Raw genomic sequence first — 25,179 nt, 5'->3', positions numbered from 1 at the left:
TCGATCCTGGGACTCTGTCCTGGGACTCCAGGATCATGACCTGAGCCAAAGGCAGTAGTTTAACCATCTGAGCCACCCAGGCGCCCCTAAAAGCATGGTTTTTAATCACACCAATTTCCCTTATTGGTAGATACTTACATTGCTCATAAATTTCATTAACAAATACAGTGTTGTTTTCAATTTTGTTGTTCATACACTTATTTCCTTAACATAGATTACTAAAACTGGATTTAGCCAATCAATAGATACAACCATGCTAAGGCTCTTAATAAAAACTGCAAATGCTCTTTAGAGAGGTTATAGCAATTTTCTCTGTCCAGCCATTTGAGAGCGCTCCTGTTATCACAAGTGAAAGAGAATACGGAATTTTTCTTTAATTAGCATTTATTTGACTACTAATGGGTTTTTGATTTTTCATTTGCATTTACTTACATTTGAGTAATCTGTTTCTGTCCTTGAGTCCTTGGAATTTGCCCATGCTTCCATTATTACATTGTGTGTGTGTATACCTGCACCTAGTAAAATGTAAATTCCTTGGGGGCAGTGAATACATACAAGTTGTTTTGTTTTTCTGCTTTCCAATATAGTGCCAGAAATAGAGTGAGTGGTTTAAAAATACTTTGAAAGGACAGGAGTGCTGAATGGCATGTGAAGGAAAGATGGCATCTCTTTTCTTGGCAGCCTGCATTTTAATTTAACTTTTACCACATTTTTGTTGTGTATCTGTTCAGTAGATACTCGGTTTCACTGTAGAGTCCTTGAGGACAGGACTGTCTCTTAGAACTGTGATAAGTGGGGCACCTGGGTGGCTCAATCAGTTAAACGGCTGCCTTCAGCTCAGGTCATGATCCCAGGGTCCTGGGATTGAGTTCCATACCAACTCACCACTCAGCAGGGAATCTGATTCTCCCTTTACCCCCTACCTCCCCACCCCCGCTCATGATTGATCTCTCTCTCTCTCTCAAATAAATAAAATCTTAAAAAAGAACTGTGATAAGTGACTGAATGCATCAAAGCTACATGAATTGGCACGAGATTAAGAATTAACCAAATTTTTTTTATTATGTTCAATTAGCCACTGTATAGTAAGTACATCAGTAGTTTTTGATGTAGTGTTCAAAGATTCATTAGTTATGTATAACACCCAGTGCTCACAGTCAACAAAACTAACCAAATTTTCTTATGCAATGAATTATTTTATTCCATGGAATTAGAATCAGTGGTTGGAGTTCTAGGTCTTGCTCAGTTACCGTGCTATCTGGGTTAGTATAGTAGTTTTCAAATCTAAGTTCTTGAGTCTGTCTACCTGAGCTCAGATTGAGGGTTTATAGTCGGCAAGCCATGTGGTCTGGGCAACCCCTAGTGCATCAGGTTCCTCATATTAAAAAATAGGGATGATCATAGGTCTTGCCCCATAAAGTCACTGAAATGTTAATATGAGAAAAGTGGTGATCATAAATATACCATAAAACTTAGTTGCTATTATCATTATTACTATTATTAATTAATCATTCTGAATCTCAGCTTTGTTACTTAAAAATTAGATACAAATAGTTATGACATTTCATAGGGTTTTTATGAAAGTCAGTTGTACTGAAAACAGATCACTGTACATTGCAAAATGTTATATTAAAAGGTGACACTTTCTTATCTACAAGATAAAGCTATGAGGGTGAATCGGGCAGTCAGTTCTGGGTTCAGTTTCCAAGCCTATCACTTACCGTTTGTGTGAGTCACTGAACTCTCCATTTCAAAGTAACTCTTAGTTTCTTTTCTGTACAATAGGGATAATAATAGTACCTGTTTCATAGGGATGTCCTGAGGATAAATTTAAGTAATGCATGTAAAGCTTTTAGCACAGTGCCTGATGCACAGTAAATACTCAATACATGTTACCTATCTTCATCTTCATTATCATCTTGTAAGAGTATTAAAAGGATTGAAAGTTTCTGAAAGGTTATAGTACTCAGCAAATATCAACAAAGGGCAGGTCAAACGAAAAACACCAAAACAAAACGTTGATGTCACAGTGATATCTTACCTCCATTCTGTTAACAGGAGAGGAAGTTCCCACAGGAAATCACATTAAAGGGGAAAAGAAACAAAAGTTAGTATGTTTTAATTTTAAGATTTGCAAGAGATAGCTTTGATATCTTTAATTCCTAAGTTTCTGGAAAGTTCTCTTTGGTTAGGAGGCCAGACGCTGCATTAACAGGCAGATTTAGAGGAGATTAAAAGAGAAAACTGAGTCTCTAGAAACTGTATTCTTTTCAACCTGGGTCCGTCACTGGCATCATCAGCCCAGGCAGTGTCATGGCTCCAAATTCCCCTCCATTACCCACCAAGGGACTTTGTATCACGAAAACAAGCCTAACGATGAGAAACCAACCTATATAAAGCACCTACAGCACCCAAGCCACAAGATAGTTCTACCGCTGTGCAGATAGAAAAGATGAAAGGAGACATCAGGAAATTCTAGAGAAAATGGTCTATAATTTAGAGGGGTAAAGACAGGTTCTAATAGCGGCTGAGCAGAGAAACCTGTTGAAATACCAGGAGGCCAAGGTTATGTATCTGAAAGAGCCCTCAATTTAAGATGTAAAAGAAGGATTCAATACCATGAGGATGTGCCAAAACCAAAGAGAACCCAGCCATAGTGTTTGGGAGGAGATGATAAGCTTAGATAGAGTTCCGTTTCAAGGGTGAGTAAGGAAAGAAAAATGAAACCAATTTAAGGGTGCTTAGATGTGTCATGAATGGTAAGAGAATCACAGGGCTTCCATGTGTTTCTGACAGAAATTCCTCCAGTCACGTTTTCTTTTGGAGGGAGGGTGGGGAGCAGGGGAAGGGCCCAAGAATGTTGCAATTATGAACAAGTGCTTTGATCTCAAAACTAGATTTTTTTTTTAAGATTCCAAAAATTTCCAACCATCCTCAATACGTGTGGTATCTTTAAAATTATCTGGAAAAGCCAGTAAATTCTGGCTGTCTTCTAAAACACACAGTAACTTTAACATGAGAAAGCTGCAATCATAAAGAAGAACGCTCGCCTCGTAGGCCTCACTGCAGAGCAGCTGACAGCAATTTAGCGTGGCTACTGGCTGTTCCTCATTTATTCTTTTCCCTTTCATTTCAAACAAAAACAAACACCTTGAATCAATTTGAAACCAGATAAAGCCACCATGAAACACCCAGGGCCAGTGTCTGTTTTGTTGGTAAGAGCACTCTGCCTATCCTGGCTGAAGCCCTGGGTGGTAAAGGTGGCCCTGTGTTTCTGACGCATCCCCACGAGTCTCATAACCGGAAAGAGCATTGCAGGGTCGCAGGAGTGTGACTGTCAGACACGGGAGAGACCATGAAACAGGGTAGTACATTCAGTTAGCTATACTGATTGTGAAAATATAATTCAAACTTCTATTTTTTTTTTTTTTTGGTAATAGTGTGAACTGTCAACACTTCAAATAAAGAGTATATAAATATGTGGTCCATTGGAGGGGTGGGGAACTCCAATACTACCACATCAGCTCCCTCCCTATGCCCATTTTTGGTTATGCTGCATATATTCATTTGACATTTAAATTTAGTGACTGGAAGCCCCAGATCCTGAGGTCAGTCCAGAGAAGGAGCATTGTAGATGGTGGGGGTGTTGGTGGAATGAGGAATGGCTTATGATGGAGTAGAGACTCCTTCCTGTGCTCTCAGACTGGATAAGAATAGATGGAGCTCTAAACCTCAGTCTTCCAGGAGGGACCTATTAATGCCACTGAGAATGGAAAATACAAACCTTTCCTCTACTGAATCCTCTGTCTTTTTTTTTTTTTTTTTTTGCTGGCTTTACTGAGATATAATTATAATGTTGTGTGAGTTTAAGGTATACATTTATATAATGCAAGATGATGACCACCTTGGCATTAACTAACACCTCCATCATGTCTCATAATTACCATTTCTTTTTTGTGGTGAGAACATTTAAGATCTATTCTCATAGCAACTTTCAAGTATATAATACAGTATTATTAACTATAATTACCATATGGACAAGGATTCCCAGAACTTATTCATCTTATAACTGGAAGTTTGTACCCTTTGACCAACATTTCTCCATTTCCCCCACCATCCAGCACAGGGTAACTACCACTGTACTCTGTGTTTCTATGAGGTAGATTTTTTCAGATTCCACATATAAGGGATAGCATATGTATCTGTCTTTCTCTGATTTATTTCACTTACCATAACGCCCTCAAGTTTCATCCATGTCACAAATGGCCAGATTTCCTTTTTTATCGTTGTTGAATAATACCACATTGTGTGTGTGTGTGTGTATATATATATATATATATATATATATGTCTATGAGACACTGTAAGATGTACAATGAGATATTTTATGTATATCACATCTTCTTTATTCATTTGTTTGTTGACAGAAACTTAGGTTGTTTCCATAGCTTGTAACTAGTCTCTACTGTTTCAGTATATTGTGAATAATACTGCAACAAACCTGAGGCTATAGATACCTCTTCAATATCCTGTTTTCATTTCCTTTGGATAAATATCCAGAAGTGGAATTGCTGGATCATATGGTACTTCTATTTTTAATTTCTTGAGGACATTCCATGCTGTTTTCCATAGCGGCTGAACCAATTTACATTCCCACCAACAGTGCACAAGGGTTTCCTTTTCTCCACATCCTTGCTAACACTTATTAACTCTTCTTTTTTTTTTTTTTTTGATAGTCATTCAGTTATAAGGGAATATCTCATTGTGGTTTTGATTTTCATTTCCCTGATAATGAGTGATGTTGAGCACTTTTCATGTACCTGTTGGCCATCTGTATGTCTTCTTTAGAAAAATGTCTGTTCAGATCCTCTGCTCATTTTTTAAAAAAAATTGGATTGTCTTTTTGCTCTTGAGTTGTATGAGCTCTTTATATATTTTGGATATTAACCCCTTCTCAATTATGCGATTGAGAATATTTTCTCCCATTTCATAGGAAGCCTTTGCTTTTTGTGGTTGGTTTCCTTTGCTGGGCAGTAGCTTTTTAGTTTGTTGCAATCCCATTTGTTTATTTTTGTTTTTGTGACTTGTGCTTTTGTTGTCATGTCTAAAAAATCATCGCCAAGTCTGATGTCAAGCTTATTACTTATGTTTTCTTCTAGGAGTTTTATGGTTTCAGGTCTTATGTTTAGGACTTTAATCAATTTTGAGTTGCTTTTTGTGTATGGTGTAAGATGGGAGGAGTCCAGTTCCGTTCTTTTGTTTTGTTATCCAGTTTTCCCAGGACCATTTATTGAAAAGACTGTTCTTTCCCCGTTGTGTATTCTTGGCTCCTTTGCTGTAAATTAATTGACCATATATATGTGAGTTAATTTCTGGGCTCTTCATTCAGTTTCATTGGTCTATGAATCTGTTTTTATGAGAATTCTATACTATTTTGATTCCTATAGCTTTGTAATATAGTTTGAAGTCAGGAAGTGTGATGCCTCCAGCTTTATTCTTCATCCTCAGGATTACTTTGGTTATTCACAGTTTTTTGTGGTCCAATAAGAATTTGAGGATTGTTTGTTCTATTTCTGTGAAAAATGCCATGGGAATACTAATGGGTATTGCATTGAATCTGTAGCTTGCTTTGAGTGATATGGGAATTTTAACAATTTTAATTCTGATTCATGAAACAGGATATCTTTTCATTTATTTGTGTCTTCAGTTTCTTTCATAAAATCTTTCCGTTTTCAACATACAGATCTTTTACCTTCTCAGTGAAACTTATTCCTAAGTATTTTATTGTTTCTGATGCTATTATAAATGGGATGATTTTATTTCTTTCTCAGATGTTTTGTTCTTAGTGTATAAAAACACAACTGATTTCTGTATGTTGATTTTGTATGCTGCACCTTCACTGGATTCGTTGATTAGTCCTAATGGTTTTTTTGTAGAATCTTTAGGATTTCCTATCTATAAGATCATGCCATCCGCAAACAGACAATTTTACTTCTTCCTTTTCAATTTGGATGCCTTTTATTTCTTTTTATTGCCTAATTACTCTGGCTAGGACTTTCAGTACAATGTTGAAAAGGAGTGGTGAAAGTGGGCACCCTTGTCTTGTTCCTGATCTTAAATGAAAAGTTTTCAACCTTTCACCATTGAGTGTGATGTTGGCTGTGGGTTTGTCTTATATGGCCTTTATTGTGTTGAGGAATGTTCCTTCTATACCCAGTTTGTTGAGCATTTTTATCGTGAAAGGATATTGCATTTTTTCAAATGCTTTTCTGCCTCTCTTGAAATGATCATATGATTTTTTATCTTTCATTCTATTAATGTGGTTTATCACATTTATTTGTGTATGTTGAACCATCTTTGCATCCCAGGAATCAGTCCCACTTGATCATGATACGTGCTCTTTTTAATAGGATGTTGAATATGGCTTGCCAATATTTTGTCAAGAATTTTTGCATCTGTATTCATCAAGGAAAGCTGTCTGTAATTTTCTGTTCTTGTAATATCCTTATCTGGCTTTGGTATCAGGGTAATGTTGGCCTAATAAAATGAGTTTGGGAGTGTTCCCCCCTGTTCAGTTTTTGGAAGAGTAGGAGAAGAATTGGTGTTAATTCTTTAAATGTTTGGTAGAATTCATGCCTATTTTGGTGGCGTCTGGCTCTTCCAGAATGATGCTCATTACGGGGATCATGGGCTGTCTTGTTGGTCTCTGTCACAGAGCCAAGGGTTCTAATGACAAAGAGAAGGCACCTGGCCAAATACCCAGTGTCCTGGTGATTTTAAATTGCAACTTGAGCCTTTCAGGGTTGTGGCTGGAAGGAAATGCAACTTCCTGGTTCATAGGGAGAGGTTCCAAAATTTTCCTGACTCCTTTTGATGACTAACAGCAAATGTAAATGAGTCAGAAAGAAGTATATCACATTTCTCAAACAATGCATAAGGATTTGGGCATACACATGGAAGCGCTTTGGGAAAATGAAGGCTGATCTTTATTTTTTGTTTTCCTTCAAACACTAGAAATATCGTTAGACATAATCCTAAGCACTAGACCAGATTTTTCCATTTCCAGTTTTCCTGCTGGGATGAGTAAATAAACAGATGGAGTAAAAGCTTCAAAGTGAAACACAGAGAATGTGACAAAGGAGGCTGTTGACTACAGAACACTAGGGGAGGATGGGGATGGCTGAAATGAGAGAAAGGAGAATTTGGGGTAAGGAAGCATTGCCAGAATGTCAAAAGGAGTCACATGTCTGACTCAAAACTCTGGACTTCTGAGGCCATCAGAGGCCAAAGGAGAGAGGGGCTGAAAGAAGGAATGGAGAAAATGGATGCCATATCCAAGCTCTGGGAGGTCTGGGGAGCATAAGACCGTGCTTCTTTAAAATGATTCTGAATTAAGTGGCTCCATGTATCTTGTTTTCACAAATGGACCTCACTTTCCTAGATTATTGCCTAGGATTGGGAGGCAATTTTCTCATTGATGGGAGGCATCTAGCAGACTTAATGGAAAAGAATGGGTCAAGGAAAAGAAGAGAAAATGGCAGCTGTCTCATGAGGTTCAGAGGTCTTATTCCATTGCACTCACGAGACACCATCAGTAGATCTGCCCGGGGAAATTTTAGGAAATGTAGGGGAGCTTCAGACCTCAGAGTCCATGAGATCCAACAGGCAAAACTGATCAGGAGATGAACAAAAGCATCTTGTAGCTTTTTATGAATTAGTTCCTTAAGAGAATCTCTCTTCATTCATCTTAGTAACATTTTTTTTCCATGTGCAGAAGGATTCACATTTATTGGTTCACATACAGCATCTAACACTGGTTAAATATGCATTGCCAGGCCCATTGGGTAAAGTCAAGTCATTGCTGGTTCCAGCCTTCATGACCATTGCCTTTACTGAGGTCACTGCTCCTCATCTGTATTCAACTCTGCTGCTGCAGGAGATTTCAAGTCCTCTCTGCTGCTGTATACCAGTCCATGCATTGCTTCTACCATCTTTTTCCCCATGCAAATACTACTGCTATTCTCCCCCAGGCTACCATTGCTGATTCCCTCCATCTTCACTCTGGTCTTTTCCCAGCATTGATGCCTAAGACCACTTCTCCCTCCATCCTGAGGCACTGCCTTTCTATGCTACTTGCCATAACTTAAGGTTCTTTCTATCACCAGAAGATACCATTACTTTTTTTAGTATTACAGCCTTCTCTCTTGGTATATTCCATTTATTAATGGAGTTGGATCAGCTAGGTCAGGGATGAAGGGGTGATGTTGCTGTATACAATATGGTGGCAATCATGTTCTGTAGTCATTTCAGCATCTTGAAGATCATGTCCATGCAATGAATCTGCCTTGGGGTGATGTAGATATACCCGTTATATTAGGTTCTCCTTCTTTATTGCCATAGCACTGCCTTCACAGTCATCTTTGTACTTAAGATGGTAGGCCCTGAAGGGTGCTGCACTAAAGGGGGAGTCTGTCCAGCTTGGTATGTTGTGGGAAGGAGGAAGGTAGAGGAATTAAGAATTTGGGTACATTTTATAGATTCCTTTCTCTGGACCAAAATCCTAGAAGAGAGGTATAAATTAAGGAAAAAGCCAAAACAGAGGGGCTTTCCCCTACTTCTTATTTGGAACTCTAGAAGCAAGGATCCTTACAGGCGTCCCTTTCTCTGACATGGGTTGGCCACATTAGTGTAAAAATGGTAGCATGACATGGTTGGGTAGACAGCAGAACTGGGTCAGTAGGTCAATAGGTCTGAATCTCTCTTGGATTTTGTATAACAAACGGATTATGCATAACATGAAGGTGATCCAGAAATTACTTCAGGCCCCATGAGGGATAAGGAAGGAGCTGACTTGGAATTCAGCAGGCCTGCCTTTATAGGGAGAGACAAGGTGACCGAGTTGCAGAGGTTACAAAGTAGACTCTAGAGAGGGCCTTGATGAAGGATGTGACCGAGATGGAGAGGACTGTGCTATTACAGGAGGAGCCTCAAAGGTGCCGAGCGAGCCAGGGGTGTCCTCTGGGTCCTGACAAAGCCACGCGATGAGACCATAAGTTCTCCAGCTGTCGACTTCACTAGAGAATGTGGTAGGGGTTTGTTCCAGAGGTCACCACTGCATGTTCCAAGTCCCTTTTCCCCTGCTGTCTAGGGGAGAGGGGTGAGGGGAGGAAGGGGAAGAAGAGCCCTGGCAGGGAATTAATATGTGGATGATTGAATAGTTACCTACAATGAAATGCTCTTAAGATTAGCAACATGAACTTTTCTCTTCCACCCTGAGGAGGTGTAGGTTAAACTAGATTAAATCAGTTTATTTTCTTGGATTTGAGTATTCCTATGTAAATGTTTCTCTCTCTCTCTCTCTCTCTCTCCACACACACACACACACACACACACACACATCATCTAAATAGATAGATGGATGGAGGGATGGATAGATATTGTAAATAGGTATTTTTTATTTAACATTGGTTCCTGATCAAATATCAAATAAAACATAAGATAGTGAGACTAGAATAATTCCAGGTTTTTCAAAGGCAATAAAAAATTTAATTTTGCTTTTTCTCCTGGGCCTCCTCGTGTTCTTGTTTTTTTAATTTTGTTTTGTTTTATCTATTATGATTTGTTTTAGACACCTTCCTCCTACTCTCATATCTGCTACACTGCTACATCCTAGCACATTCAAATCCTATTCTTTTTTTTTTTTTTTTTAAGACAAAGAGATGGAGGACAGGCAGAGGGAGAAGGGAGACAGAGAATCTTAAGCAGGCTCCACACCCAGTATGGAGGCTGACATGGGTCTCGATCCCACAACCCTAAGATCATGACCTAAGCCAAAACCAAGAGTTGGACACTTAACCGACAGAGCCACCCAGGCACCTCTCCAGTCCTATCACTTCTATCCCGATAGGTCTCCTGAATCTCTGCACCAGTTGCTGCAGTTGTTGTTCAGACCTTCATTACTTTTCTAGATGCCTGGAATAGCCTCCTGACTGCATGCCATGCCTCCCAATCTTTTACACCCAACGTCTGTTAATTTGATAATGGATATATCTGACCATATCACTTGTCTCCTCTAAAATAATTAGATGACTTCCCACTGATCGAAGAATATACTCAACCTACTCAGGCTGTTCATAACCTGGCCAGAGCCCACATTTCAGACCTTGTTCCTGTTCTCTATCTCACTCCCAGTCTCCCTCATGCTCTAAGCTTGCCAACCAACTTGCTGTTTTCTTTGTCTGTGCTTGTGCAGGAAACGTAGTCTATGCCATAATGTATATGGGTGGCTGACTTCCTTTCTAGATTGAGAGTCCCTGGAAGGCAAGGACTCCATTGTTAATTATCCCATTTGTAACTTAAGTTTGCATCCTTTATTCTACCTAATGATGGCCTGAATCTAGTATTTAATAAATGCACGTATGAGTATTTTTAAACAACAAGGTACTATGTAAACAATAATTGTTTTTTTATTATTTGTTAAATTGAGTTGAATTCACTTTTAGAATTCTCACCATTCTCTAGGAGAAACGATTTCCCATCCATGGAAATTCTAGAATAATTGATATGATATCTTAAGGTACTATAAGCAGATATATCCCTGGAGAAGAAGGCAGAAGGAATCCTTGGTTTTAGAATCTTCTCCTGCCTTCATAGGCATGCCTTAGGAGGCCAGCCTTGTCCAATGCTCCATATATATTTCTCTGTGGTCTCTTTTCATCTCATATTAAAATCAGAAACATTACTAGGAATTTCCCCATCATGGAAGATCAAAGAAGTGGCATGGTAATAAGACAGAGCAGGATCTGGGGAGCTGGCCCTGGGCACAGGTTGTACCAGTACTTGTCTCACATGTGAGGCCAAGCATCTCTGCTGACCCTTGGGCAGTAGACACATTATGAGTATAGCATGTCTGGCATTTCCTGATACAGGGATTATTTCCATCTCTAGGAATTCCACAAATGTTCTCAGAAGGCTTTGGGGCATTTACATTTTAAAAATAAACCTTTATAACTCAACACAAATATCCTAGAAATCCGTATGTCAGCTCTTTTCCTTGAAAACACCTGTAAGTCCTGCTATCACTTTCCTGAAACAGGAAAGGGAAAGACCACAAAATAGATCAAATGCTCATAAGTAAAAATGCCCTCAAGAAAGAGCCATGCAGAAATTGGCACAACCATGTTAAGTATCTGCCAAGTTACTCTTTGAGAGCCCTGGAAAGTGTGATTAGCCCCATGAAAGAAAAAAAGAGAAGGGAGGAAGGAAGAAAGAGAGAGGAAGGAAAGGAAAGAAAGAAATGGAAAATTAAAAAAAAAGGAAGAAAGGAAGGAGGAAGGTAAAAAAAGAGGAAGAAAAGGAGGGGGAGAAAAGAAATAGAAATGAACTTCTGGAAGTTGTTACCCATTATGTGGACAGGTATTGGAGGATTTCGTTTTTTGAGGCAACAAATCACCTAAGATCAGTTATCTAGATCAACTCCTGGAATGTCCCCAAGGAGGAAGAAGTCACCCAAAGGGGAATGGAGTAAGAAATAAAAGAAAAAAAGATTTTCCCCCAAGTGAGATGTGGAATAGTGCCAACTCTCCCCTCTCCTGGAGCAATGCTATTGTGAGAATCCATCCTACCTGCTATGCTGATGGTGGCTGCGGCCTTTGCAGTGCTGAATTTCTCTCCATGCTTGTTCGTAGCTATGCATGTGAAGAGTCCTGGCTTAGTGATAAACAGCTGCAGCCTTGAGTCAATCACTCGGTCTTTCACACTTTCTTGAATGGACCCAGAAGAAACCTGGTGGAGTTGGGAAAAAAAAAAACAACGGGTAGAATTAGGTCAAGGATTTCCTAATATGCTACATCAGTTGACTTGAAAGAAAAAGTATCAGAATTATAATCAAAGGGCACGTGGTAGATTGCAAAAATAGCCAAAACCTTTTCTTTCCCTATGCCCGTGACCTTGCAATGTAGCTTTGTAGCTCTTCCCCCAAGAGGTAGCATCTCTCTGTGTGCTTTGAATCTAAACCGGCCTTGTACTTGTTTTAGAAAATCAGAAACAGGCTTGGAAAAGTCTTGCACATTGTGGCTTGCTTTCTTGTTGCTCTTGAAACCTGTGACCTCCTGTGACTAACCCAGAGCTAGGCTGCTAGAGAGGAGGCACACATGGCCCAGTTAGCCCCACAGCCCCAGCTGGGAGCCAAGAGCAACTGCCAGATACACAAATGAGGCCATTCAAGATCGACCAGCCCCCAGTCAATGTGCCAATCACAGGAACTGGATCAGCCAAGATGACAAAATCACAGCCCAAATCAGCAAAACCACCCAGACGTCCCACAGACTTGTGAGTGTTACGAAATGGTTAATTCCTGTTCAGTTCCCCACAAATACACACCAGATGGACGGACGGTTACAAAGAAAAATGGTTGTAAAGCCAATTCTGTTTCCGAGGCATGGCATACATCATGCCATACCATTTAAATCAGAAATTCAAATGTGATTGAAGAGCCAGGGTATCAATGCAGTATTAGCAGCCAACTGGCAGGTTAATTTATGCAAGTACTTGTGAGTCATCATCCTTTAAGCTCTGTGGGAAAGACAGAGCTGCCCAGCACTTTCCGTGAGGTTGCAGAGTTAGAATTCGTACTCTAGCTATAATAATTACTCTTTAATCGTCACAGTTTGTATGAGGGGAAAATGCCAGTTTGAGGGAAATTTGAATGGAATGACAACCAAGGAAATCAGGCCATGATTCACCTTGACCTCTTGGAGGAGTGGCCTTGAAAGATCTCTCTCTGTCCCATGGTAGGGAATGAGGCTGGGAATAAGAAATTTGGAGCCAGTTATTTTGCTCTTTTGCCTATTTTCACAGTTAGACTAACAAGGGGAGGGAAGCTCTGGGGTGAAACCAGCTTGCTTCTTTCTGCTCCCAGGTGGCTGGCTGGTCTTGGATCCAAGCACTCTCTGTAATGATTACAGGGAGGTTTGTCCAGTTACCTTCTTTGTCTTTTTATTCCTTCCCTGTACTACTAGTTTCAATCCTTATGATAACTTCATGTGATCATCAATTTAAGTCAGATCAAGTATTATGCTAGTTTCCCCAGATAAACAGCCTGGACTTTGTGAGAAATTGACAAGGCGGAGAGAGAAATACCTTTAAGGACATACATTCAGTTAGGAATTCAGATAGGATTCATCATTATATTTATCAGAAGCGTAAACTCTTATGGATTTGAATCTCTAAGTTTAGATAGATCTCCAAGACGAAAGAATTTGAAATACAATTTTGGTCTCTTCCGAATTTTAGCAACAAAGCTACCATGGAGAAAAAAGTTAAAGGCCTCAAACCTCTATGCTTAATCAACACTCTTTATGCTACTGAGATATTTCATTTATAAATATAATCCCTTTCCAGTTTATAGACGTGAAATCTAAAGAACAATTACGTTCCCCCTTTGCAAGGTTAATCCCTCCTTCAGGAAGTAGATCAGCACAATGCCTAGGTCACAACTGGAGAACGAGTCATCCCCCAAGGTTGACTCAACTAGCACTGTTTTCATGTTCACACCTAAGAACGTCATTCCTGCACTCCTCTTCAAGGTCACTGAGAACATTCTTGGTAGGGAAGAGGATGAGTTTTAAATTGGCTGACCTCACTTCTCCTGGACTTCATCGGGGTATTGAAATAGTTCAGCAAAGACACCAGTAAGTTACAAGGCTCATTGCTCGATTATGATGTGGCTCCTAGATGCTTTTCCTCCTATTTCCAGAGGCCTTGCTTGATTCAGTTTGTGACTCATGCACAGCAGGCCTTGTTAGTCATAGTTTGAATTTGTTTTTCTTTCTTCATGGATCATCCTGACCAACAGTTTAGTGTTTTTTGATGACCTAAAAATAAAAACAACGCTTTGCTCTCCATTTTGATCTTTTTGCCCCTCAGGTTCAGATTATTACAGAGTTTTGACCAAGGTATGCCTAGGCAAAACCGAGTACTTAATTGAGGTGACTATATCTGGTATTTACAGTAAATATGTTATTTTCTGCAAGTCACTCAGCCATCCTGACCTGAAGGGGCTGGATAAACAGCTCTCTGCTCTGTACGTGGGTTCTCTTTCTGAGACAGTGATCTCAAAAAGAGGCAAATAGGAAACTCTGTCATAAATAGGCATACTTATTTATACTTGAGATAATGTGTATAAAAGCTTTTTGAAAGTGGCAAACTATTATTGACCTGTAGAATATTTTTATATATCATTACTACATTAGAAATGCTGGTTTGAGAGAATCTGTTCACAGTTATGGATAATCTTATACTTCATCATGACTTGACCTTAGCATAGGAAGACCTCTGAAAGGTATTCTGACTTTGATGGCTTTGTCTTACACGTAGTTCCAGCTTGCTGAGATTAGCTCATGGAGTTGTAGGGTATGGCCCAGAAGGGTCCATGTTTAGGGAGATATAAAAATGTCTGTTTATGCATCATAGAAAAAGGGTAACAGACTCAGAAAATTTTCCATATTGTTTCTGGTCAACATTGCCATAAATAGTGACCTCTTTTAATCTGGCTGCTGCAATATTCCACATAATATATCCCTGCTGATATATGTAATTATCTTAATTTACACAGCTAGTAAGATGACTCCAAAGCTCATGTACTTTGAACCAAAAATACTACCTTTTAAAAAAGGTGAGCCTCCCTTTAAAAAAATTCAAAAGCACAATCTTCAACATAGATAATTTGGTTATTCATTTTTATAAAATTCTTTTAACAAATTAAAATGATTCAACCTTTAAAGTATTTTAGGAACTGTATTTATTGAAAAAACAAAAGAGACATGTAATTTTTCCGTATTTTTTATTTGAATACCAAAATAATGGAGATATTATCAGTATAACTTGAAATAAATCTGTTTATCAAAATACAAGCTTATTTTCTTTTAGACAAGTAAGCTCTATTCTATCCACATGAAACTACTACTTCCAGTGTTGTAAAATAAAAGGAATATTACTACTCACTCTGAAGTTCATCTAAGACTACAAATTTCATGAAAAATGAATGACATTCCGTAGGAAGAAAACAAAATAATTCTTGATCACTTTGGGGCATGTGGCTCGCCCTTTTCTTGTTCTGAGTGTTTGGGGTTTTAGGTTATTGATGTGTTCACAGAGACAGAGAGGAAAGGAGTCTTCACATCCTTTAGAGTACCCATTGTTCTTAGTCGTGCCTTAGTGAAGTTAGTTCTCTGATTTGTAGTTAGTGAAGAGCCACAGTTCAAACTCTGTCTTATTCTGTGCCAATTAGCTCCCAGCTCTGCATTTGTGTTTGTTCAGTCTGCCCCAAATAACACCAGGGCTGTGGGCTCTTCCCTGTTCTCAGGAGACTTTTCTGGTTTGCTGCTTGTACATTAAATGCTCAAGGTTGCCTCCATTTCCTGTGATGTGTGTCAGCACGAGCAACATCATCTCGGTTTCTAGTTGGACGTGGGTAGTATCACCACGACTGAAAGTTGGCTGTAAGAGCAACCCTCTCCCTGACCATGAGAACCGCAGATGTACTTTTGCTTTCTTCCTGGAAGAAAGTCACTATTAGTTTGTTTTATTCCTGTCTTAGAATCTGAGGCAATGGGTCTATTTTGCTTCCTGCTTTTTGTGAATCACATCTTGAATGATTAAGTTGGGGTCTCAATAAGACCAAAACTAATTCGAACCATCTGACTTTTTCATTACTCCCGAACTCCAGCAGAGACTAATCTGGTGTCTTCTAGTTCTAAACTCATATGAGCCTTGAAAACACTGATTTTTTTTTAAAGCATGTGTCTTTCCATTTTCTTTATTCTTGTTTTCACAGAGGAAGTCAAATCAGTAAAGCCCTATCATTAGTCCACCAGCTTTCTTAAGACATATCTTTACACTACCTTGAGAGGACAAAGATGACAACAACAGCTTCCACAGAAGAGCCACAAAACAGACAGCCAAATAAGATTTGAACTTTAAAAGACATTTAAAGTTTAATTAGAGAGCTTGAAGAAGAGCAGGAACTACAGGTTTCTTGACTGTAACTTAACAACATTGGAGAACCGTACCCCCGATGTCATATTAGGGATGGTTTTCTCCAGCCACCTCTGTCATTACAAACATGGGAAAATCAGTATCTCAGAGGCAAGTGGACTTCCCTGCAATTAATATTCTCTGAAGAAAGCCATTTCCAACTTAGGTCTGCTAACTCTTCACCTATTCTCGTTTATCGTCCCTCAAGCAGCAAGCTCATAAAGTGACATTATTTTGTTTACTGACTCTATTTTGAAGAGATGCATGGTAGACACTTAGACAAGATAAATTAGTTTTAAACACAGATTATGAGAAAATGATTTGTTCAAGTATCAGAAAAGAAAAAAAAAACCCTTCAGCACAAACAATAGTGAAAACAAAAATAATAAATGAATTTAAGCCCTAAAGAGACTGCTGTTGCAGGAGGACACTCTTCATTAGTTGAGGTAGCCTTAGAATTTGGCATCTTTTTCCTGGTATATACAACAACCACCAGAATTTCACACTTGGGCGTGCTTTGTTTCCCACACACTTCCCTTCCTGTGTCTAGTGTCCTACTGCTCTTTCCCTTCCTCACCTTCTTTTCCTCTCTGTCTTTTTTTTTCCCTCCTCGTTTAGAACACTCTTGACTTTAAAATGCTGTTGTTAGTATATTGTAATATGACAACATAGGGATACTGGAACCAAGATCCCAAAAAGTTGGAGAGAGACTATCCGGGAGGACATGAAAAATGTAAATAGCTGAGCCCCTTAGATGACTCCTCCAGGTTTGGGTTTTTCAGCTGTAGTGAGAACCATCCTCACCCCAACCAAGGGACTGTTCAAAAACCACCCCATCTCCTTAAGGTATGAATGAGGGTCTTCCATAGGACCACCTGGAGGGTTGGTATACTTCCCCTGCCGTGTAGTAAAGGGTTAACTTTAAAGTGGACTTGAGGTGCTCAAACCCAGCACATTTGAAAGAAAGGACTGGCCTTTGACTTGCTTCTAAGAGATAACCTCTCATCCCTTGGAAAATCCTGCCTCATAAGAGTGTCTTTGTATATCTGGGACCATGAGCCATGCCAGATAGTTTATGTTACAGTGCAAATTATGGTGAATAGCTCTTTTTGTTCAGTAGGGACTCTTGGCTATACGGTATCAGTTTGACCTTTGGAAAGGTCGGAGACTAGCTAATGCCTTTCATGTGAACCCTCCATGCTTTGGTAATTGACCCTTAGGAAAAACCCTGGACACCTTGGCTGGGTGAGCTTCCCTGGTACAAGACGTCATACATGTTGCTGTCATTACTGGGAGAATTAGGTGCTCTCCATGGGACTCCACAGGGAGAGAACAACTGATTTCCTACTGGCGAGTTTAGTCTGTATCCTTTCACTGTAATAAACTATAACCATAGGATAATAGCTTTTCTGAGTTCTGCAAGTCCTTCTAGTGAATCATCAAACTTGAGCGTGGTCTTGGGGACCCTGACACATCTGCAGTTTGTTGACACAGCAGAGATGTATCTGATACCCACCTGTAAAATCTGAAGGGCAGAGCCAGGCTGCCTAGTAGCTTCAATGGAAGAAGCAAAGAAGGGGTAGCTGTGTTCAGTGGTCTGGATCCAAGAGTTGTGGATCTAAGAGTTTGGAGTTATTTTCAATCTTCCCCAAAGACCTTTTTGGGGCATTGATAGGACGCCAACAGAAAGACTTCTCATCAACTAACAAATTGGGGCCTAAGTGGGAGATGGCTGCTCTGAAGAAAATGAGTTACTGGGGTCATCTTGAGTATCCCTTGATTTCTCAAGAATCATGAATGTGTCCATGATGGAAAGAGTTGTTTTAAATACTTGTCAGACACAGGGATGGAAAGCCAACCTAAAAGAGTGTCAGTTAAATTAGAACTTTTCCACTTCAATTACTGCTCCTCCCTTCTTCCAACCCCAAACCTGTAGGAGTCTTAAACAGCAGTTAGGAAGTAGGGGAAGAGTGAACGAGTGTGAGAGGAGACGCTAACTGCAAGACTGTTGTGGAAGGCATGCATGCAGTCATCTTAAGAAAGGGAGGCTGGCTCTGTCTGTAGAGTGTGCAAGTGTGGTGGGTTTGAGCCCCACACTGGGTGGAGAGATTACTTAAAAATAAAATCTTAAAAAAAAGAAAAGAAAAGAAAAGAAAGGTCCCATCTGTGAATTGCAGTTGGAGAGTTTGGCTATTACTTAGGGTTAGGCACTCGGAATTACTAAATTGGGATGGTGTTAGTGACACAAAATCACCTAAAAGAACTGGAAAAGTCACAGGCCTGCTTGGGGTAGGCCTCAATGATGAGAAAAGAACCCGACTTGCTGAAGAGACTTAAAAGAAACAGAAGATATTAAATGAGGCTGTATTGCATTGCAAGTCATGCTTGCTCAGCACCCAAGTTACAAAGATAACCTCAGCCCACATGTTTAACTCTCCTTTTTCTACCCAAAAGCGCAAAAGATAACGCAAACTTAAAATTAAGAGAAATAAATCTCTGGAAAGATGGAAGGGTATCATAATCAAAGGACCAGAAATTTTCAGCAATTCCTGGAAGATAGAAAGAGATGTGACTGAGTTGATAGAAAATGAGTATCAACCAAGTCGCTGAAACCTTAAAGTTCACTGAGAGGAGAATGGATAAATTTTCCCAGTAGAGTCATGGAAAATTCCAGAGTTCAGATAACAAGGCTGTAAGTAGGAGCAGACTTAGAGACAATAAAGTAGCGGAAGAACGTTATGAACTATTATGAGTGCGTATAACACTAGACTGAGGAAGCTGTCCATGGACTAGTGCCCGTGAATAAGATTTTCTTTAGTGGGTTCTTGTGGGGGACATTTATGGTACGCATTAGAGCCTGAGGAAGAGTTGACAGGTTACATAGGATTCCCTCTGTCCCTCCCCAAAAATGAGCAGAGCATCAAGATTAGAAAGATTGTAGTTTTAAAATAAATTTATTTAATAGAGGTCTAATGAACTTCTAGTACAACTACGTTCTTCCTAATCTTTCTGCTCTGCAAAGGAAAAAAATGCAGAGAAGAAAGAAGCAATTATTAAGGATACAATAGAGGAAAATGTCCCTGAGTTTAAGAGAGATTTGCATCTCAAGTTCCTCCCTTGAGTTCTGTATCAAAAGAAAGTACATCAACTTGCCAGTTGATTCTGTAGGGCTGGCATAATATTGTTAACAAAACCTGAGCATGATAGCCCCCCAAAACTAGACTATTCCCATTTTTGAAAATAGATGCGATAATCCTAAAGAAAATTACAGCAAACTGAAACAACACAAACAAAAACAAAAAAGCAATGTTTTTAAACAATGAAAAGGAAACTTCCCAATTTAAAGTGAAAAATTACATGTTCATCACAAAGTTAAAATAATTAATGACAAGGCATTTTATTGAATTTAACATATATTTATGTTCAAAACATTTGTTAAGATTAAAATAAGTATCTTTAACCTCATAAAGAGTATCAGAAACTAGGGACCGAATGCAAACTAAACATAAATAGACAAGTGGTTAAAGTCTATAAAATATAATTATGACAATAATCTACGAAAGATTCTTATTTCAGATATTGGTAAGCTGGGTTATCAAACCAACTCTCACACTGAAAAAAATTAAAATTCTGGAAAAATATTTTTACCAGATATAACAAACTTAGAAGCTTTTATTCTCCCTAAAACATTTTTTCCAACCCAGAAAAATGTGTTTCCTTTGAGGAGTGAGGAGACCGAAATCAAAACTCAGGTTTCATAAAGGTGAGAAGTCTAATAAGAGATATGGTAAACCAAAATCTCAAAGAATCAGATATCAGGGAGATATCAACGTGAAGTACAAGTGAAATGGTCCACAGAGAATTGGATAACTCAGAGGCTGAGTTATAATTATCTGGGATGACCAAGGAGCTTCAAACCTTGAACTAGGTTTAAGACAGTCCAAGGTAAGCAGTTGCCTCTGGTCCTTGGCAGAAATAAACAAATTCTTTCTAGAGAGAAGTACCTTTATCTGGACCTCAGATTAATCCCTGACCTTTTTTTCCCCCAAAACAGTGAACAGCAGGTAGTCAGAGATAGCTAGGCCCACAAGGAAACAAAGCACAATGAACAAGAGTCAGCAGGAAAGCTGATAATAGAAAGAGACCTAGAATGGCATCCCATCTCACTCAAATAAAAGCCAGTTTTATTTCAATGCTCTACCTAAGCTTATATGACTTATAATTCCTACACCACCCCTTGCTTCTTTCCTCTTTGCTCACTTACCTCTGGTCGCACTGAACTCCTTGCTATTCCTCTGACATACCTTGTGCAACTTTATCTTAGAGACTTTCCCCAGTTTTCTTCCCGTAGTTATTTACATAGCCTCCTCCTCAGCTCCTTCAGGTCTTAGCTCAAATGTCTTCATTTAAATGAGGCTTCCTTGACCGCTCTATTGAAAATGGAATCTTTCTCTTAAGGTTGCACATTCTGTCTTATTTTCCCACTTTATTTTTCTCCACAGTATTTGACACTGTCTGCATAGAATATTCTCCTATTTGTTTTATTTTATTGTTTGTCTTTCCCCATCATAATGTAAACTCTTTGAGGGCAGGGAACTTCACATGTTTTGTTTTGTTTTTTTGAAAATACTACTTTTTTATTTTTAATTTTTTTAATTAGTTTCAGAGGTAGAATGTAGTGATTCATCAGTTGTGTATAACACCCAGTGCTCATTACATCAAATGCTCTCCTTAATGCCCATCACCCAGTTATCCCTTCCCCCGACCCACCTCCCTCCAGTAACCCGCAGTTTGTTTCCTAGAGTTCACTGTCTCTTCCGGTTTTCTGGAAGAGGTCTTCCACTGTGTTCGTCGGTTCTATATGTTCTTAAAGTCCATGTATGAGTGAAATCATATGGTATTTGTCTTTCTCTGACTGACTTATTTCACTCGTTTTGTTCGCTCTTGTGTCCATAATGCATAGAATAGTGTCTGACACCCAGGAGATAATCAATAGATATTTGTAGAATGAATAAATGAATGTTTATATGTAAAGTGTTTATATGTGAAGAGATCCTGGCACATAGTGATCACTTATTGTATGTTAGTTATTATTATCAGTATAAAAAATGAAAGAATGTTAAACTGATGGTATGGGTTCTAATTCTGGATTACTTTTCATCAAAGTAGCCTCCAGCTCCTGTGAACTAATTTTTAAGCTGGTGAGTTTTGTGAAAACTATTTTACCTGTGTGGGAAGGAATTATTACCTCTTCCCTTTTACACAAAAGCATGAAGAAAAATTTGATTTTCTACTCTTCCCTTACGATACAAGGAAAGAAGCGAACCCATGGAGTTCAGTTTCTAGGACAGTGACTTCTAGGATGAAAATCCTAGAAAGCTTTGAAAAATGGAGGTGCATGTGGGACTAATGACAGAGATCAGGGTAACATCACAAATATGTGGTCTATCCTGAAATTCCTCTCCAATGAGTCTTCCCCAGACAAGCCCCCATACAGATAGCACTCACAGCATTTCCGTTTTCAATCCAGGTGATGGTGGGGACAGGGATGCCTGTTGCTGTGCAGCGAAGGGTCACAAAGGAGCCAAATGTGACATTGTGGGATTCAGGTGCCCGCAGGATTCTGGCAAAAACTGTTAGGAAAACAGAAGTGGTGAGTGACTCCTATAGGGAATGCTCAAGCCGGAGTGGTCTTTATTTTATTTATTTATTTTAAAGATTTTATTTGTTTATTTGACACAGAGAGAGAGAGAGCACACATAGGGGCAGAAGCAGAGGCAGAGGGAGAAGCAGGCTCCCAGCTGAGCAGGGAGCCCGATGTGGGACTCAATCCCAGGACCCTGGGATCATGACCTGAGCCAAAGGCAGATGCTTAACTTAACCGACTGAGCCACCCAGGCGGCCAAATCAAATCGTGTTCTCTTGTGTAAATTCCTTCCCTGTGCCCTCTGGATTAAGAATAATACCAAATGCCGTGCCCTGGCTTCTAAGCCATTTATGCTATAACCCCATGATTCTCACCACTCTAGGACACTCCAAGCTTATTCCCTTCTTAGGAGCTTGTCCATGCTTTCCCTCAGCCTAGAGCATCCATCCCCCAGATCTTCGTGTGGTGTGTTCCTTGTATCATCCAGTCCCTGGTTAAGTGGCATTTCCTCAGAAAGGCCTTCCTTGACCACCCAACATAAGGTATAACCTGCCCCCATTCACTTTTCATCACCCTGTTTTATTGTCTTTATAGACCTTACCACTATCTGAAGTTATTTTTTGTCTATTGTCTGCCTCCCCCAACTCCTGTAGATTGTGAGTTCTCAGCAACCAAAAACCTAGCCTGTTTTGTTCAGTACCCAGAAGAATGCCTGACCAAAGTAATAGTATTTAATTGAATTAATGAAATAATTAATTAATGCTTTATATCTTCAACTGTATCATAGTGGGAGGACAGAAAAAAATTGCCTAACTTTGTAGAGAATGAGATGAGCACATTGGAGCAAAAAGAAAGAAATATTTTAGTCCAAGTGTGAGCAGAATAGGTAATTAATATTCCATTCTGAGACTGCATCCCTACTGATTAATTAAGAGAAAGTTCAGGGAAGATATGATGTGACAACCGAATCCTTTTTGCAGATTCTAATTTTAGATTTGCAGGTACAGATTAATTCAACTTCCTCTTTTTTGATATTGAGGACTCTTAAGAGATGGAATCTAGAAGAGCATGTTAGAAACACAATGTTGGGCACAAAAGCCAGGAGAAAGGAAAAGCAAGGAAGACTCCATTTTTAAGGCACCAAGTGGTTAAAAAAATACATCAAATGTTTAAAATAACAGCTGAATCAACCCCCAAAACAAAACTGAGCCTGCTTTAAAAAGTCTTGTGGTCTAATTACCAACCTACAGAAAACAGAGGTTAAGGAACAGGTTAAACATCATTATGGGGATGCAATTCATTGAAATCCAGAATATAGACAATTCAGTAGGGAAAATTATTTAGTTTTCTCAATAAATAACTTGTACCGGGGGGGGAGGTAGGAGAAAGAGGGAATTATTATACAGTTAAAAAGACTTCAGAGGCATAACCCCAAATGCAAGGTGTGGATCTTGTTTGGATTCTTTTTTTTTTTTTTAAGATTTTATTTTTTATTCGACAGAGATAGAGACAGCCAGCGAGAGAGGGAACTCAAGCAGGGGGAGTGGGAGAGGAAGAAGCAGGCTCATAGCAGAGGAACCTGATGTGGGGCTCAATCCCATAACACCGGGATCACGCCCTGAGCCGAAGGCAGACGCTTAACCGCTGTGCCACCCAGGCGCCCCTGTTTTTTTTTAAAAATAAGAATGACAGTATGTTTTTATTCTGAGGGCTGGGAATGGAGGAAAGAACAAAGCTGAAGGTACAGGAGAGAGAATAAGAATGAAGCAAACTTTAGCTCAAAACTAGATATGGCCTGTTGAGGACTAGGATGGATGGGGAGAAATGTCTTACAAAGTCCATGTTGGCCAAAATTGGTGATTGTTACTATCATTGGAAGGTGAAGGTTTTCAAGGTGTATGCTTTAGCAGTGTTTATGGGGACAAGGAACTATGTCAGCTGTCTACTGGGTGTATGATGGAGTCTTGATTATGTCTTCATGGAACGAGGAGTTGGCTGTTTCCTCCTAAGTCTGACTTGTTGGGATAAACTTTATTGGAATCACTAATGGGACTTTGACATGACTAACAATATAAGATCACTCCAGCATCTTGCCTTCACTCCCATAAAGACTGGTTTAGTTTTCATACGCCAGCTCACACATGGATGCCTTCAGATGGGTGGTGCTCTTGGGAAGGAAGGAAGCTTCTGATCCTACCATGTTGTATGGAAACCTGGGTAACTCTGTTCATTCTGTGATTGCTTCTACCAATTTGTAGTCACTGAGTCCCAAATAATAGTTCACCTTACTGCATACCCCCGAAACAGAAGGAACTTTTCCTTCTAAGTAGGGAAACTCCTCCAGACAATCTGAGAGATGCCTGAACATTTGAAGGCACTTCCCACTAAGCAGATTTTATATTAGGTTTCCCCAAAGGATGGGCTCTAGGATGGCTTGTGTGCCATCCTGCTATTTGCCCTTAGGCCAGTCTTTCTGTGAATCAGCACTTGAGATGTGAGTGTGCGCCTGTGAACTCTCTTCTACCTTGGAGAATTCTGGCTTGCCCACTAATTCTAGGGATTGGGGCAGCCATAGTCTGTCCTCCTCTGTTTGCAAATGTATCTGTGTGGTTGAAATACTTTCCTATTGATTCCATGGGAACTAAGGATTCCACTTATAAATGGGCTTTTGATGACCTACTTGGATTTCCAGAGTTTCTGATCTAGGCATGCAAATTAGGCTTCCTGTAACACCCGTAGTGCTTTAGACTTTGGGTGGACACATCATTCTAGAGCCTGGTCCTTACATTCCTCTTTCACTGACAGTTTGAATTGCTTTGTTCTATTACCCTTGACAGGAAAAATCTGAAGGAGTCTGAAGGAAGTGTCAATGAAAACTAAGTGACTGAGGCTGTCCTCACTAGAAATTCTAAATTTCTCAAGAAGACCAGCCAGCAAGGAGGCAGTGCACATTTCTTCAGATATGCCAGAGTGACACACGGTGACCCATCTGCCCCCCTGATGGGAGATTCTCCCAACTTAGTCTAAGCTCACGGGTTGTGGACTCTTGACAACCGACACAGACTGACTGCTCTCAGGTATTTTCTCCTTTTCTGATGTTTTCTGGCAACAATGATGGAGACCTAGGTTGCACAACATAGCTGAGTCCATGTTCATCATTTGGTTGAAAGAACTTGTCGGGGTTGGGGCTATACTTGTGTGTCTTACATTTTTTGAGTGTGACACTACTGTACTCATCATCTTATGGGTCCCATTGCCTCTCAGAATCTGAAAAAAGCAGGATCTTTTAGAGATTGGGAGTGGGATTATTTCAATCCCATAGGCACTGGAAAAGTGTAGCCAGCAGCTGCTGCAGAGAACTCTGTCCCCTTGAACCTGAAAGAGAACCTTCTGGCTAAACAGAAGATGACTAAGAAATTGGAGAAGAATGAAATCTAGACACTGTTTCTGCTTTAATTTATAGAGGCAAGAGTTTTCATTTGGGGACTGTAAATTCTT

General features: G+C 39.6%; 1 protein-coding gene and 1 long non-coding RNA gene across 5 annotated transcripts in view; one reads left to right on the top strand and one right to left on the bottom strand.

The window, feature by feature from the left end:
• MUSK (muscle associated receptor tyrosine kinase) overlaps positions 1–25,179 on the bottom strand; it is an 88,627-nt gene that overhangs the window by 21,157 nt on the left and 42,291 nt on the right. For all 4 annotated transcript variants that reach the window (XM_019796724.2, XM_034664248.1, XM_034664249.1 and 1 more), the window contains 3 exons: positions 21,543–21,667; positions 11,624–11,783; positions 2,042–2,048 (listed from right to left, as the gene is read on the bottom strand). In XM_019796724.2, coding sequence (XP_019652283.1) covers positions 2,042–2,048; positions 11,624–11,783; positions 21,543–21,667 — 292 coding nt within the window. The remainder of the gene's footprint in view (positions 1–2,041; positions 2,049–11,623; positions 11,784–21,542; positions 21,668–25,179) is intronic.
• LOC109489199 overlaps positions 1–25,179 on the top strand; it is a 70,983-nt gene that overhangs the window by 42,896 nt on the left and 2,908 nt on the right. The window contains exon 5 of the long non-coding RNA XR_002142154.2: positions 24,519–24,758. This is a non-coding gene — a long non-coding RNA (uncharacterized LOC109489199). The remainder of the gene's footprint in view (positions 1–24,518; positions 24,759–25,179) is intronic.

The sequence above is a fragment of the Ailuropoda melanoleuca genome, chromosome 7 (genome assembly GCF_002007445.2).
Source record: "Ailuropoda melanoleuca isolate Jingjing chromosome 7, ASM200744v2, whole genome shotgun sequence".
Classification (NCBI taxonomy): Eukaryota; Metazoa; Chordata; class Mammalia; order Carnivora; family Ursidae; genus Ailuropoda; species Ailuropoda melanoleuca.
This window is presented reverse-complemented; position numbering and strand designations above follow the sequence as displayed.